Source organism: Macaca nemestrina, chromosome 6, assembly GCF_043159975.1.
Source record: "Macaca nemestrina isolate mMacNem1 chromosome 6, mMacNem.hap1, whole genome shotgun sequence".
Lineage (NCBI taxonomy): Eukaryota > Metazoa > Chordata > Mammalia > Primates > Cercopithecidae > Macaca > Macaca nemestrina.
The window spans coordinates 97,798,604-97,815,216 of NC_092130.1; the positions used below are offsets into that span (position 1 = coordinate 97,798,604).

At 40.9% G+C, this 16,613-nt stretch overlaps 1 protein-coding gene across 1 annotated transcript in view; it reads left to right on the forward strand.

Moving 5' to 3' along the window:
• LOC139363956 (uncharacterized) overlaps positions 1-16,012 on the forward strand; it is a 64,396-nt gene extending 48,384 nt beyond the window's left edge. The window contains exon 2 of the mRNA XM_071099201.1: positions 15,709-16,012. Coding sequence (XP_070955302.1) covers positions 15,709-15,816 — 108 coding nt within the window. The 3' untranslated portion in view covers positions 15,817-16,012. The remainder of the gene's footprint in view (positions 1-15,708) is intronic.
• The last annotated feature ends 601 nt before the right edge of the window (positions 16,013-16,613 follow it).

The following is a 16,613-nucleotide window of genomic DNA, read 5'->3' on the forward strand; positions in this document are numbered from 1 at the left end:
AGCATTTTTTAGATGAGGAAACAGAGGTGGTGAGGTAAAGACGTTTGTCCTTGTTCACAGGGCTAGTTAGTAGAGCTGAGACAAGAACAGAATTATCAGTCAAGAGCAATTTTTATGACATCATAGAGGACCTATCCTCCAAAGTAATTACAGTCATTTCGAAGGGTACCAGAATGTGAGGATATGTGGAAAAGTAACATCAACAGCTCATGCAGAATGGGAGTTAGGGGTACTAGTGTGTGGTCTTGGGAAAGTTATTCCCACCTCTTTGCAAGTCACAGTTTACTTGATTGTAAATGTTTCAGTGTGTTTGTAGAGTGTCTGCTCTATATTAGGGACAGAATCAGTATTACATCCCTGTAAATAAAAAACCATGTATGTATTTTGGCACCCAATAATTGTTAACTGTCATTTCTGAAAGGCATGTTGTGGAAATCTAATAAAGTAACACCTTCCAGCTTTGCAAAATTGAGAATACCTAGGAACATCTACATCCTGGATCCTTTTCTAGGTCTTTCCCAACTGTGAGAAATAAGAATTCTCTTCCTAACTCTAGCCTGTCTCCACCTCAGCCAAAGCAGGCACCATCCAACCAGTGTTCAGCCCAGTGCCTAAAAAAGAAATGTTTGTAAAAAGGAAATGCAAAGGTATCTCTGGAATTTTTTTTTCTTTTTCTTTCTTTCTCTTTTTTTTTTTTTTTTTTTTTGAGACAGAGTTTTGTTCTTGTTGCCCAGGCTGGAGTGCAATAGTGCAATCTTGGCTCACTGCAACCTCCATCTCCCAGGTTCATGTGATTTTCCTGCCTCAGCCTCCCGAGTAACTGGTGTTACAGGCACTCACCATCACGCCCAGCTAATTTTTTGTTATTTTTAGTAGAGACGGGGGTTTCACCATGTTGGCCAGGCTGTTTTCTAAATCCTGACCTCAGGTGATCCACTCACCTCGGCCTCCCAAAATGTTGGGATTACAAGCATGAGTCACTGTGCCCGACCTAGAATTTTTTTTCTTGGCTCACTGCCACTTTCGCCTCCTGGGTTCAAATGATTCTCCTGCCTCAGCCTTCTGAGTAGCTAGGATTACAGGTGTGTGCCACCACACCCAGCTAATTTTTGTATTTTTAGTAGAGACAGGATTTCACCATGTTGGCCAGGTTGGTCTTGAACTCCTGACTTCAGGTGATCTGCCCACCTCGGCAACATGAGCCACTGCGCTCTGCCTACAGTGTATATACTTTTTTCAAAAAATATTTTCTTTGAGACAGGGTCTCTGTCACCAGGCTGGAGTGCAACGGTATGATCTCGGCCATGAACACTGCAGCCTCCACCTCCAGGGTTCAAGTTATTCCGGTGCCTCAGCTTCCCAAGTAGCTGGGATTACAGGTGTGCACCACCATGCCAGGCTAATTTTGTATTTTTAGTAGAGATGGGGTTTTGCTTTGTTGGCCAGGGTGGTCTCGAACTCCATACCTCAGGTGATCTTTTCACTGACTGTAATGCACCCAAATGGTGGCTCAACCTTAATCCAATGAGATGGTTAGGTTAGCAATTTTTGAACTGATAGTGCTGGCTTTAAATTCTTGTTTTACTACCTATTCTTCAAAGTGGTGTGAGATTAATGAGATAATTTCTCTGAACCATTTTACATCTTGATGTGAAAGAAAATCGTATATATGAGCTATTATTGTTCTGTTTATAATCCAGAATGATCTGATGAAGTAGCATGTTTAGACACCTAAATGATAATGGAGAGTTTACATTGCTTTTAATTCATTTGATTGATTTGTTGAGTTTTTAATTTGAGTTTTTAATTTGTATTATTATTTATTATTTTTTAATTTTTTTAACCCAATGGTTCTTTCAGAGATATAATTTGAGTTTTTAATTGAACAGTGAGTTTTTAATTCACATGGAACCAAGAATTACTCATTTTCTCTTCATTGGCAAGCTCTATCTTATCCATTTAATGCTGATCTCTTTTTTGTTTTTTGGTGGTTTTTTTTTGGATTTATTTTTATCTCTATCTGGAAACTTGTCTGACTGGTCTTTGCTTCTAAAGACATTAGGTTATTAAAAAGTCTCGGCGTTCCTTCCTTGATGACTGCCCAAATGACTAAGTTTGAGGCAAATTCTTTTTCTTTATTTTTTTTACTTTTTTAGTTCACTGCACAGATGTATGAGGCAAAGTCTTGTTACCTAACTTTGTCATATAATTCCAGAGAATCAACAGATATCGGTCATTAAAGTGGGTTTTTTTTTCCATTACAAAAGACCACCGTATTTATTAAAATTTATTAAATAGAATAAAGCAAGACTTTATTCTAGACTTTTTGTTTGTCTTCTTTGGTCTTCATGGTTAGACTTTCTTTAGAAGATTGAAAGCAATTTTTCCTCTGTTGCTGAGGCCTTTTCCATCTGGCAAATGCTGCCTTTTCAATGGAGCTGAAAAATGGCCTGATTTATTTTTGTTGTTTCTGAGTTTATTTATCAACGTAATTAATATTATCAAAACTGTTCTTGGAACACAGCTTAATCCCTCAGCTTTTGTTTCTGATGCTAGGATGATTAGCTCTGGAAGAAAAAAATTGTACACCAGGCGTAATAGCAGCGGTAGCATTTCTTAACCTTCCTCCTTCTGCCCACGTTTGTTTACTCACACATCCATCTGTAGTGTCTCAGAATTAATCACTGTTCCTTTAGTTTGAAGATAATTGAGAGGCCTCTTTTCTGAGACTTTACAATTGAATCTCTTCTGATAAATGGACCATAGGAACCATTCACTGACACAAATTCCCTCTTCTGAGAAAAGGAAGTCACTTTTTTTGTTGTTTGTTTGTTTGTCTTTGAGACAGAGTTTCACTCTGTTGCCCCAAGCTGGAGTGCAATGACACAGTCTCAGTTCCTTGCAACCTCCAACTCCTGGGTTCAAGCAATTCTCCTGCCTCAGCCTCCTGAAGAGCTGGGACTACAGGTGTGTGCCACCACACCTGGCTAATTCTTGTATTTTTAGTAGAGACAGGGTTTCACCATGTTGGCCAGGCTGGTCTCAAACTCCTGACCTCAGGTAATCCATCCGCCCCAGCCTCCCAAAGTTCTGGGTTTACAGGTGTGAGCCACCGTTCCCGACCAGAAGTCACTGTTTTTTAACGCAGCACTTCTTAGCCCCTTTCAGCCTGAATATTTTATTGCCATATCCCCATTTAAAAATGTTGGGTTATTTAATAAAAATCAATTTCAGCAATGCTGTTTTCGTTCCATATGTCTTCCCTTCCTCTTTATTTTTTAGAGACAGGGTCTCACTGTGTTGCCCAGGCTGGGTTTGAACTCCTGAGCTCAAGGGACCCTTCTGAGTAGCTGGAATTACAGATGTGAGCCACTGTACCTGGCTGTCTTCCCTTTTCTTTTTAATTCCATGCTTAATCCTTTGTGACCCTAGCAAAATTATTTCCATAGTCCAACAGGCTGGGATTCTGGACTAACAGGACCTAAAGGGCCAAAGGTCCTGTGTTAACTCATAAGTTCCACTGATAAATTGTGCAGTAAACAGTGCAATAGTGAGTTACTGATTTTTCTGCCAAAAGGAGGCATTTCTTTTCTCTATAAGAGCACCTGATTTTGAGTTGTTAAGGAACCACAATTCAGTCCAAAATGGCTATTCTCTTTATTTGACTCTTTCCCAATTATTCCTGCATTTCCTTTAGTTCATTGTTCTTTTCTGCCACTAAAGTAACTTTTTCATCTCTGCCTAAGATCCTCTTTTTCATCCTCTCCACTTTGGTTTCTAAAGAAAACTTAGAAAAGGAAAGTGCAAAGATAGAAGTCCATGGTCAAGACGGTGAGAGAAAGAAACAGAGAGGAAAGAGAGGCTGAGGAGGGCCGGTAGCTGGTGAGTGGGTGGAGTAGATTGTCATCAACACTTCGGGGCTCCTTCTTCCTCAGCTAGCTAATCTAAAGCCAGGATTTAGCCACTGCAACTCCCTAGGGCTTCTGCTCACAACTTCAAGACCATTTGCAAGGCAGCCTGCCTTAGAAGGCAATCGGTTGGTTATCTCCCTTGTTGGCCCACAGTGTGATTTTGCCACAGTACCCGCTGGCCTGGCATGATGGAAATCTGACAGGCGCTGCCTCGTGGAGACCTAACAGATCAGCTTCTCTCTCTTCTTTCCTTTATTACAGTCAGAGAGAGGCCCAGAGGAGGAGGAAGCTGCAGGCATAAATGTCTCCCTCTACGAGGGAACACTTGTGAAATTCACCGTGTGGAGAAAACAATGCTGTGGGGGTGTCATTTTCAGTTGTGCTATTGCTGGCATGGCAATTTAAACAGTACTATTTCCCTGATCTGTTTGGGCTTGGTTTCCACTCTTGCATAATGTACATGCCAGGTTCTTTATACTGTGGATAGCAGAGTGCCCACAGATATCTGGGCTTGGAGAGCTGTAGGGTTCTCTAATTTTATGAGTCAGGCAGAGACTCCTATATATATATATATAAAATCTCATATTCTTATTTCTCAAACAATACATCAACATCAAAGGCCAGTTTTAATTGTTCTTACATATTTTATTGATTTATTTACATTTAGACTGGCTTATTTTCATCCATAATCTGTCAGCATATCAATAGTTGTTTCAGATATTTATTTTGATAATGCATTAGTTACATTTCTCTTGAATGACAAAAACAAAACATAGCATACGGTGCTATTTTAATCACAGTAATGGCTCAAAGATTCTAAATGGAAAAAAAAAAGGAAGCTCTTAACACAAGGAAACAGTGTGCTGTACTCTTGCTTATAGGAATTTATTGGAAAAAATGGAATCAGAGATATTTGCCCTTTTTATTAAAATCAGCTTAATAGTTCTTAGCACCACTTGCAACCACATTGTGTAATTAATCTTGGGGTACTAGATTTTCTCCAGATGTGTAGCTTTTTGTTTTCCTGGGGAGTGTGACTTTTTTAAGTGCATTTTTTTTTTTAATTTAAGGTTTAGGGGTACATGTGCAGGTTTGTTATATAGGTAAACTTGTGTCACGAGGGTTTGTTGTACAGATTATTTCATCATCCAGGTATTAAACTTACTAATCAACAGTTATTTTTTCTGCCCCCCTCCTGGCTCCCACCCTCCACCCTCAAGGAAGCCTCAGTGTCTGTTGCTGACTTATTTTCATGATTTGTCATCATTTAGCTCCCACTTATAAATCAGAACATGTGGTAGTCGGTTTTCTTTTTTTTTTTTTGAGACGGAGTCTCCCTAGGTCTCCCAGGCTGGAGTGCAGTGGCACAGTCTCGGCTCACTGCAAGCTCTGCCTCCCAGGTTCACGCCATTCTCCTGGCTCAGCCTCCCGAGTAGCTGGGACTACAGATGCCCACCACCACGCCCAGCTAATTTATTTATTTATTTTTGAGACGGAGTCTCGCACTGTCTTCCAGGCTGGAGTGCAGTGGCACAATCTCGGCTCACTGCAAGCTCCGCCTCCCAGGTTAACGGCATTCTCCTGCCTTAGCCTCCCGAGTAGCTGTGACTACAGGCGCCCGCCACCGCGCCCGGCAATTTTTTGTGTTTTTAGTAGAGACGGAGTTTCACCGTTTTAGCCAGGATGGTCTTGGTCTCCAGACCTCGTGATCTGCCCGCCTCGGCCTCCCAAAGTGCTGGAATTACAGGTGTAATCCACCGCGCCCGGCCCCTTTTTTTGTTTTGAGACAGTTTCCCTCTTGTTGCCCAGGCCGGAGTGCAATGGCACAATCTCGGCTCACTGCAACCTCCGCCTCCCAGGTTCAAGCGATTCTCCTGCCTCAGCCTCCCGAGTAGCTGGGGTTACAGACTCCCACTAACATACCCAGCTAATTTTTTTTTTGGTATTTTTAGTTTTTAGTAGAGTCAGGGTTTCTCCAGGTTAACCAGGCTGGTCTCTTAACTCCTGATCTCAGGTGTTCTGCCCCACTCGGCCTCCCAAAGGGCTGTGCTGGGATTACAGCTGTGAGCCACCATGCCCAGCCCTAGGTTCTTTTTACATCTTTATTTATTTATTTTTTTGAGACAGTGTCTCACTCTGTTGCCCAGACAGGAGTGCAGTGGTGTGATCACGGTTCATTGCAGTTTCAACCTGCTATTTTTTTATATATATATAAAATATATGAATATAAATATACACATTATATATAAAATAATATATACATATATACAATGTACGTACATATATATAAAACTTGTCCAAGTGAGCCACTGCACCCAGCCTATATATATGTTTTATATATATATTTTTTATATCTATATGTGTGGGGAGTCTCGCTCTGTCACCCAGGCTGGAGTGCAGTGTCATGATCTTGGCTCACTGCAACCTCTGCCTACCAGGTTTCAAGCGATTCTCCTGCCTCAGCCTAAGTAGCTGGGATTACAGGTGCACGCCAACACACCCAGCTAATTTTTTTTGTATTTTTAGTAGAGATGAGGTTTCACCATGTTGGCCAGGCTGGTCTCAAACTCCTGACCTTGTGATCCACCCAACTCAGCCTCCCAAAGTGCTGGGATTACAGGCTTGAGCCACTGTGCCTGGCCTTATATATATTTTTTTTAATTTTAACTTTAATTTTATTATTATTATTTTTTAGAGACAGTGTCTGACTCTGTTGCCCAGGCTGGAGTACAGTAGTGCCACCATAGGTCACTGCTGCCTCAAACTTTTGGGCTCAAGTGATCCTCCTGCCTTGTTCTCACAAGTATCTAGGACTACAAGTATCTAGGACTACAGGTGTGGGGTACCACACTCAGCTTATTTTTGTGCTTTTTTTGGTAGAGATAGGGTCTCACTGTGCTGCCCAGGTCTTGAACTTCTGGCCTCAAGCAATCCTCCTGCCTTGGCCTTCCAAAATGCTGAGATTACGTATGTGAGCCACCGTGCCTGGCCTTTTATTTAATATTATATCATGCATTTCTTTCCATGATTTTATTGATTAACTATATAATTTCTTTTTATGTTTATTATAATTTACCTAGCTATACCCCTAATATTTATCTCTAATATAATTTGGGGAAATGGAGCTGGTAATGCTATAAGAAAAATCTGGGGGTATGTAGCTTATTCATTTTGTTAAATTATTTCTGGAGGATAGCTTTTCATAAGAAAGATTATTGAATTTAAGACTTTGAGAGTGGGATGTGAAGGTGTGTGTGCCTGCAGTCCCAGTTACTTGGGTGACTGAGGCAGGATGATTGCTTGAGCCCAGGAGCTCGAGGCTGTAGTATGCAATGATAGTGCCTGTGAGTAGCTGTTGCACTTCAGTCAAGCCGAGGCAACACAGCAAGACTCAGTCTCAAAATAAAAATGCTTTGAAGTATTTTATGATTCTTGATATATTTTGTAATATTGTTTTCCAAACACACCTTTACCATCTGTGGATTAATGCTAGATTGTTTTGTTTCACGGGAGAACAAACACTGGAGAGAGTTCCTGGAATTGAATCTGTTTAAAAATAGACTAAAGCCAGGCCTGATTGCCTGCGCCTGTAATCTCAGCTACTGGGAGGCTTTGAAGCTGGAGGATCACTTGAGCTCAGGAGTTTAAGACGAGCCTGGGCAATATAGTGGGAGCCTGTCTGGAAAAAAAAAAAAAAAAGAGGGAGCGAGACTAATGTGCAAAGCTAAATAAAATAGCAAATGCACAATAAATAGCAAACACTTTGGGTAATAAAGTGGTTTCAGATGTGATCTAACAAGGATAATTGAAAATCCCATCCTCAAGTTGCCTAACCTTTTTACTAAACCTCAATCTCTTTATCTGTAAAATGGGAGTAGTAATAGGCCAGGCATGGTGGCTCATGCCTGTAATCCCAGCACTTTGGGAGACCAAGGCAGGCGGATCACCTGAGGTCAGGAGTTCAAGACCAGCCTGGTCAACATGGTGAAATCCCATCTCCACTAAAAATACAAAAATTAGCCAGGCGTGGTGGCGCATGCCTGTAATCCCAGCTACCCTGGAGGCTGAGGCAGGAGAACCGCTTGAACTCTGGAAGCAGGGGTTGCAGTGAGCTGAGATCACGCCACTGCACTCCAGTCTGGGTGACAGAGCAAGCCTCCGTCTCAAATAATAATAATAACAATGAGTAACACAACAACATTTTTATAGTTTTTATCATATGCTAGGCACTGTTCTAAACACTTTACATACACTGGCATTTAATTTTCATAATCCTACTAGGTAGACATTATTATTATGTTTATCCCTATTTTATATTGTTGAGGAACTGAGGCATAGAGAGGTTAAATGACTTGTCCGATGATTACAGCTAATAAATGACAGAGTTGGAATTCTAACTCAGACAATCTGGCTCCAGAGTTTATGCTCATAATCGCTAAATAAATAAGATAGTTTGTATAAAAACACCTAGTCCAATTCCTAGCATGTAGTAAGTATTCAATAAATGTTTGCTATTATTATTATAATGTATTTTTTAAAAACCCAACTAAACTAGTAAAGGGAGTGGCAGAATTGATTCAAAAGCTCTGCAAAACAGAGTCAATGAGTGCAAGTTTCGGCAAAGTAAATTTTGGCTCAGTGGCTGTAGTTTTGCTCTGGGACGCTGGATATAAACAAGGAGAGACTGAATAACCACTTGTCAAGAATATTGTAGAATAAATTTCTTCATCAAGTGGGTAGCTGAACTGGATGACCTCTAAGGCACTTTCCAACTTTGTATAGAGTTCTATGATTCTAGGCCAGAATCTTTTCTTTTTCCATACAGTAAAGCTTCTTCTTTTTTTTTTTTTTTTAACACAAGGTTTGGTTTACCAACTTTGTTGATGTTATTGCCATTTTAATTGTCTGAATCATTTGCCAAGGAGATTGTGACTTTGTAGCATGCGTAAGTCTTTGGCAGTCTCTCCTGTTGTAATTGATGTGTTACAACACCTGAACATTATAATGATAGGTGCTGGGGAAACTGACTTGTAAACATGTAAGTAACTATGCAGTGGTGGTCAGCCCTCCCAGGCAGGGATCTTCAGGATTACTGTCACTTGGCTAAATATCATTTGGAGTCTGTCGTCTTTATCCAGATAACTTGTAGGCCCATGAAATAATCACAGGGGGCTTAAAATTGACATTAATAAATTATGGGATTATGATTGTGGATGAGAGTTCATGTCACATTTATAACAACATTGTTTGCAAGTGACTCAGGGAAGTTTCGGTGAGTTTCCTGCTGGGAAAGGGAATTGCTCCCTTGACGGAAGTAATAGTTTTGCTCAAGTCATGGGAAGCTCCACTTGATCCCATAATTTGTCTTCCCTTTGGATTTTAGTCTAGGTAATTATTTGTCTTTGCCATTACATCTTGAGCAGTCCTTCAGGATAATGTACAATTTTACCATCAACTTTACGTCATTTCTCCAAGAGGGGTGATTTAAAGGGCACAGCTAATTCTATTACAAAAATGTTGATGATGGAATCTAGATCAAATGTACCAGACTGACTCAGAGTTGGTGCTTAGAAAACAATTTCTTTTTGGCTATGATTTGTCTTTGGTCTAATGTTTTACAGTGTTCTTAATGTAGCTAAACCAGTGTAACTAAACACTGGTTTTGTTACTATGGAGATGGATGAAAATAGACATGAAGCTTTAGGTATCAAACTGTCAATAAATTTACTAAGTAAAAATAGAATGTAGAGTCAGAAGGAAGGCCAGACGAAGGTTTTCAAAACAATGTTAGGAGATTTAATCTATAATATAGTAGGAAATGAGAAGGCCAGGGAGCAGAGAGACCTTTAGACATTGGATCCTCAAAAATGTTAAGCAGTTTGAAATGATCATTTTTGAATCACTATCACTGAGACACATAATCCGCCTTATAAGGAAAATAATCTCTTTTTATTTGGTGAGATTTGATTATTTTCAACATTAGTAATAATTATCCTAAAACAACAGTTGTTACATGCTGACTTTCATTAATAATGGTACTTTTCAGTTTATGTATCCATGCATATACACTGTGGTTTGTTTTTGGTTGTTGTTTTTTTTTTTTGAGACAGAGTCTCGCTCTATCACCCAGGATGGAGTGCATTGTTGTGATCTCGGTTCACTGCAACCTCCTGGTCTCCTGAATTGAAGCGATTCACCTGCCTCAGCCTCCCGTGTAGCCGAGATTACAGGTGCCCACCACCACACCTGGCTAATTTTTGTGTTTTTAGTAGAGACGGTGTTTCGCCATGTTGGCCAAGCTGGTCTTGAATTCCTGACCTCGAGTGATCTGCCCACCTTGGCCTCCCAAAGTGCTAGGATTACAGGCATGAGCCACTGAGCCCAGCCTCCTGGGTTTAACTTAGAAACGTTGTCACTCAAATTTTTAAAATGAACAAATGCCATTTAATTTTGAGGAAGCTAAAATTGGCTTTGTAAGCTGACCAACTAATAAACAATTGTGAGCATACATTTGGAGCATTTTGCTTTTGGGAACTTCAAAGAAGGTGGCAAATTGTCAGTAATTACAAGCATCATTATCCTTGTGTTATTCATAATGAATCAAATAGAATGAGGGCGGTGCCTCTACTCACGCAGGAAACTTGAGCTGGAACCCTTAAGACAACAGTAGGGTAATTAGAATCAAGGCTTTTTTAGAATGTAAGTAGCACTACTTACAGGAACATGTATTATTTACATACACAAAGTAAATATTGAAAGATTGGCTTAGGCTAAAAATACTCCAGGTGAGGTTGTAGGACTGGATACTGAAAGAATGAGCTCATATTGTGGGCTTTTTCTTTTTTTGAGACAGAGTCTTACACTGTCACCCAGGCTGGAGTGCAGTGGCGTGATCTCCACTCACTGCAACCTCCGCCTCCTGGGTTCAAGCCATTCTCCTGCTTCAGCCTCCCAAGAAGCTGGGATTATAGGCGCCCGCCACCATGCCTGACCAATTTTTTGTATTTTTAGTAGAGACAGGGTTTCACTATATTGGCTAGACTGGTCTTGAACTCCTGATCCTGTGATCCACCCCCCTCGGCCTCCCAAAGTGCTGGAATTACAGACATGAGCCACCGTGCCTGGCCTTGTGGGCTTTCAAAATAGAAAAATACTTTTTTCTCATGTTTATTTAAGATTAAAACCATTTTTTAATTCAAGGCACATAGGCAAATGTAATTTAGAAGAGAGTTGACAAAAAGTTTGTCCAAGAAATGACAAATGTAGATTATAGCCAAGTACATGTCTCAATTTATAACATTACAATCTTAGGCAAATTATACTTTGCTACATTTTAGACATCTTATCTTATAGGTATTATATTATTTTGACATGCTCTGTTTTGTGTAACATTTTTTTAAAAAGTATCCTGGGCAAGGCAATTTGTGTATCATCTATAAAAGAACGGTGAAGTAATTCAACAGAGTATTTTTCTGGTAGGTTAGTTGAACAGATAAAACTTTCCTATAGATCGAGAAGTTGCCATTGGTCTTTCTGCCCATAGTAAAGCCTTGAATAGGGACAAGGTGCTTCATTTGGAAAGGAAAGAAGGAAGTGTCTCTCCTCTCTGCCAGGGAAGGAAGCACACAGTGATTGAGGCAGCTTGAATCCATGCTTTCTATTTTAAAAAGTTCTTCCTGTAAAGGCATTTCTCTTTGCCTTTGACACTTTCTGTTGTGGGATAATCCTGCCAGAGTGTTACTTGAAAGAAGATAGATAGATAGATAGATAGATAGATAGATAGATAGATAGATAGATAGATAGAGAGATAGATAGAGAGATAGATAGATAATATAGATATATCTGTGGGTTTTTTGTTTTGTTTTTTATAAAAAGCCTCCAGTGGGCTATATCTATATCTGTGTGTGTGTGTGTTTTAATGTAGGGAAAGCTGCTCTATAAACATGACAAACGTATGGCATCATTCATTCCATTAAAATAAAAAAGACAAGTGTGCTGTGGAAGTCTTGATATTCTTTGAGTCTTGAGGATTAAGGCTGAGGAAGGTGACACTGGTGAACTCAGCAGCGTGCAGCAATAGTGAAGAGAAATCTGGCCAGTGCCATCTGGGGGTAAAACTTCCCTATCAACCTCATGATGGGCTGACTCTGCAGACTCCTGTCTCCCAGCCCACCCCTCTAGTCAGCTCCCATTTCAGGGCTGCTTATGCACCTATGAGGAAATAACAGGTTTCCCCTCTGCTCATTTTATTAAGGTGGCATAAATTACTCCTATGAACAGACTCTTCCAAAGATTAGGGAAACTCTTCATTAAATGCTCATGCAACTTGACGAACTGTGTAGGTGACTTGATACTCTAATCCACTGGCTGGAATTCAGGCCTGAATCAAAGGACTGGGAGCTGGAGGGAACTTTAAGGACTTAAAAAAATCCAATCTCAATTTATACATGAAGAACTGAGACCCTGTTACAGCCACAGAGTCAATTAGTGGCAGAGAAATGGGACAGGAATGGAGTGTCTTGACGAGGATTCTTGTAAATAAAAGAGCAACTGAGTGTCTCAGAAGAGCTGAGAGTGCTGCCTCCAGGCCTGTGCACTTTCCTATGTGTAGTAACTAAGCAATCTTGGTAGGAAACATAATTTTAGATGGGTTGATTTCGGGATTCATATTTAAAGAAATGAATTATGAGCCTGTCGTATGCAAACAGTGCCAAACAATTCTCTTCTCACTGTTTTATAAAACAATCATACGCCCCACAGCTTTTCCTTATTGGGATGTGTCCTTAAGCGAACTCACGCAGATTAAACACTTCATCTTCTATCCCTTTGAGTGTCTCACTCACACATCGAGGAAGCTAAACTTGAAATCCTGAATTCTCTGGACTGTATTTAAAGATAATTCCCTTTCTAGAAGATATTCTTATTTTTTTCTTTCTTTCTTTTTCTTTTCTTTCTTTCTTTTTTTTTTTTTTTAAGAGACTGAGTCTCTCTGTGTTGCCCAGGCTGGTCTCAAACTCCTGAGCTAAAGCGATCCTCCTGCCTTGGCCTCCCAAAGTCCTAGGATCACAAGTATGAGCCATCATGCCCAGCTCCTAGAAGATATTACTTATCTTTGCCTTAAGACTAGACAGCTGGTTATATATAGTGGGAAGCCCCACACTTTGTTTTCCAAGGCATCCTGCCCTGCTAACCAGTTGGAAATTCTTGCAACTCTGTCTTTCATTTTGTCTGATATGTTTTGTGTGGTCATGGTAAATTTACACAAAGCAAAGTATGTTCAGGAAGCAGAAACAGACAAAAAGAAACACTTTAGTACTGGCATCCTAGCAGCAAATTACATTGCTTTGGTCCTGCTCTCCATAAATACATAGAAAGGCAGGTTGCAGATATTGACTCTATGAAAATCATAAAGCAGATGAATTTTTACAAAATTGTGAACCTATTATGTGCCAGGCATTTTTCATATGTTCTTTCATTCTAGAAAATGTTTTATTTTTCTACTGGTTGAGATCTGTCATAAAATCTTATTCTTGAAAAGGATTTTATGTTGGTTATTTATATTTTAACTTATGCATTTATTTACCCAGTGAATATTTCTTGACCACTTCTGTGTACCAGACACCATGCTAGGTGTTTGGATGTAGTGGGGAGAAAAAAAACTGGACATGATCCATTACTTTATGGCTTAGACTAGTGAGGGAGACAATATAATAACACACATACATATATATATGTGTGTCAGATTACAACTTGATGAGCACTATGAAGGACTCTACAAAGTACTAGGAGATAGGAATTTGACCTGGTCATAAAAACCAATAAAAGCTTCTCTGGGAAACTGATGCTTGAGCAGAAAAGTGGAGGAGTTGGAGTTATTAAGAAGAGAAGAGTGTTTTAAGTCAAGAAAACAATATATAGCAAAGTTTCTGTGATCGTGGAGGTCAAGGGGTATAATATGTATTAAAAATTTTGCAGGCCGGGTGCGGTGGCTCATGCCTGTAATCCCAGCACTCTGGGAGGCCAAGGCAGACGGATCACCTGAGGTCAGGAGTTTGAGACCAGCCTGGCCAACATGGTGAAACCCTGTCTCTACTAAAAATACAAAACTTAGCCAGGCGTGGTGGTGGGCGCTCATAGTCCCAGCTACTTGGGAGGCTGAGGCAGGAGGATTGCTTGAACCCAGGAAGTGGAAGTTGCAGTGAGCCAAGGCTGCGCCATTGCACTCCTGCATGGGCAACAAGAGTGAAATTCTATCTCAAAACAACAACAACAAAAAATTTTGCAGCTGGTCTGAGTGCAGTGGTGTTTACAACTAATTGATCACAACCAGTTGCAGATTTCTTTGTTCCTTCTCCACTTCCACTGCTTCACTTGACCTTTTAAAAATATGTGCTTTTGCTGTAATATGGTATATAGGTTTGGCTGGGGTCAGAAGGGCTCTAGATAGACTGGTTAGGAGGTTATTAAATTAGACAAAGTTTGCCTGAATAATGTGGGGAAGATGGAGGACACTGGAGAGTTTTGACAGAATTGAGGGATGGTGTGGGCATGGAGGCGAGAGAGAGAGAGCTGTCATGGATGACTTCTGCCTTTCAGGCTTGTTCAACCAGATGACTAGCTCAATGGGATAGGGGACCATAGAAACCAAGTTAGGAGTATCGGTGAGTGTGGGGAGTGGGGAAAGCATGAATTCATGTTAAGTTTGGATGCCTTTGAGAATCCCAGGAGGACAAGGCAAGTTGTCAGTTGTATAATCGAGTTTGAAACCTGAGGACACAGAGCCTTGCACTGGAGATATAAATTTGTGAACCATCTCTGTATGGATGGTGATGAAGACATTGAATAGAGAGAGCACCTGGGAAGATAATATTTTAGAATGAATTTAAATAAATATTTTTGCTTTCCTTTGGAGATGTGTCTTTTTAAGCTTTGTCTCCAAGTACAGCATATATCACTTTGATTCCTGATCAAGGTCTTTCAGGTTTTAGAGCAGGTGGATAGACTCATGAACCTGGGCAGAAATGTCCCAAAATTATGCCGCATAATTCAGTCCTGCTGGGCTTGTTTAAAAGTTAACTGAAAAGACATGGAAGTTTTTTGAGGGGGGTGTGTGTGTGTGTGCGTGTGTGTGTGTGTGTGTGTGTGTTTGGCTGGTGGCGGGCGGTGCAGGGGAAACAGGGTTTCACTTTGTCACCCAGGCTGGAGTGCAGTGACGAGAACATGGCTCACTGCGACCTTGACCTCCTCGGCTCAAGAAATCCTCTGCCTCAGCCTGCTGTGTAGCTGGGACCACAGGTGCACATCACCACACCCAGCTAATTCTTTTTTTATTTTTTCGTAGAGACGGGGTCTTGCTGTGTTGCCTAGGCTGGTCTCGAACTCCTGGCCTCAAGCAGTTCACTCACTCTGGCCTCCCAAAGTGCTGGGATTACAGGCATGAGCCACTATGTCCAGCCTGAAAGATTTTTTTTTTTGAATCTTTAGGAAAAATCAAATTTAGCTGTCTGCTTGGGAGGCAGATAGTATGCATGGAGAGAAGGACAGGTAAAATGCAGAGGCCTATATAGAAAATTAAATCCTATGTTGGCAAACAAACTGGTTAAGATGATGGAAAATGTCCTTTCAATCTAAAGCAGTTTGAAGATGTTTCCTGCATGAAGACTGAATTAATCTGATGAAGCAATCTAATTTATCACCCCTATTGTCTTTTAGTAAAAGTATTCTACGTCTAGGTGTTCACATTCCTTTGAAATGTAATCTTTCAAATTTACTTCATTTTTTTTTTTTTTTTTTTTAGATGGAGTTTTACTCTTGTTGCCCAGGCTGGAGTGCAATGGTACGATCACGGCTCATCGCAACCTCCACCTCCCAGGTTCAAGCGATTCTCCTGCCTCAGCCTCCCTAGTAGCTGGGATTATAGGCATGTGCCACCACACCCGGCCAATTTTGTATTTTTAGTACAGACGGGGTTTCTCCATGTTGGTCAGGCTGGTCTCGAACTCCCGACCTCAGGTAATCCGCCCGCCGCGGCCTCCCAAAGTGCTGGGATTACGGGCATGAGCCACCGCGCCCAGCCAAATTTACTTCATTTTTTATCTTATTTTATTTTTTGAGATGGAGTCTTGCTCGGTCATCCCGGCTAGAGTACAGTGGTGCTGTGTTGGCTCACTGCAACCTCCACCTCCCAGGTTCAAGCTATTCTCCTGCCTCAGCCTCTTGAGTATGAGAGACTACAGGTACATGCCACCATACCTCATTTTTATATTCTTAGTAGAGATGGGGTTTCACCATATTGGTCTGGCTGGTCTCAAACTCCTGACCTCAGGTGATCTGCCTGCCTTGGCCTCCCAAAGTGCTGTGATTACAGGCGTGAGCCACCACAGCCTGCCTCAAATTTACTTTAATTAATTAATTTTTTTGAGACAAGATCTCACTCTGTTGCCCAGGTTGGAGTGCAGTGGTGCAATTATAGCTCATTGCAGCCTCGAACTCCTAGGCTCAAGTGATCTTCCCGTCTCAGTCTCCTGAGTAGCTGGGACTACAGGTTCACACCACCACATCTGGCTAATTTTAATGTTTTTTGTAGAGATGAGGGTCTCACTATGCTGGCCAGGCTGGTCTCAAACTCCAGAGCTCAAGCAGTCCTCCCACTTCAGCCTCCCAAAGTGCAGAAATTACAGACGTGAGCCACCACTTCTGCCT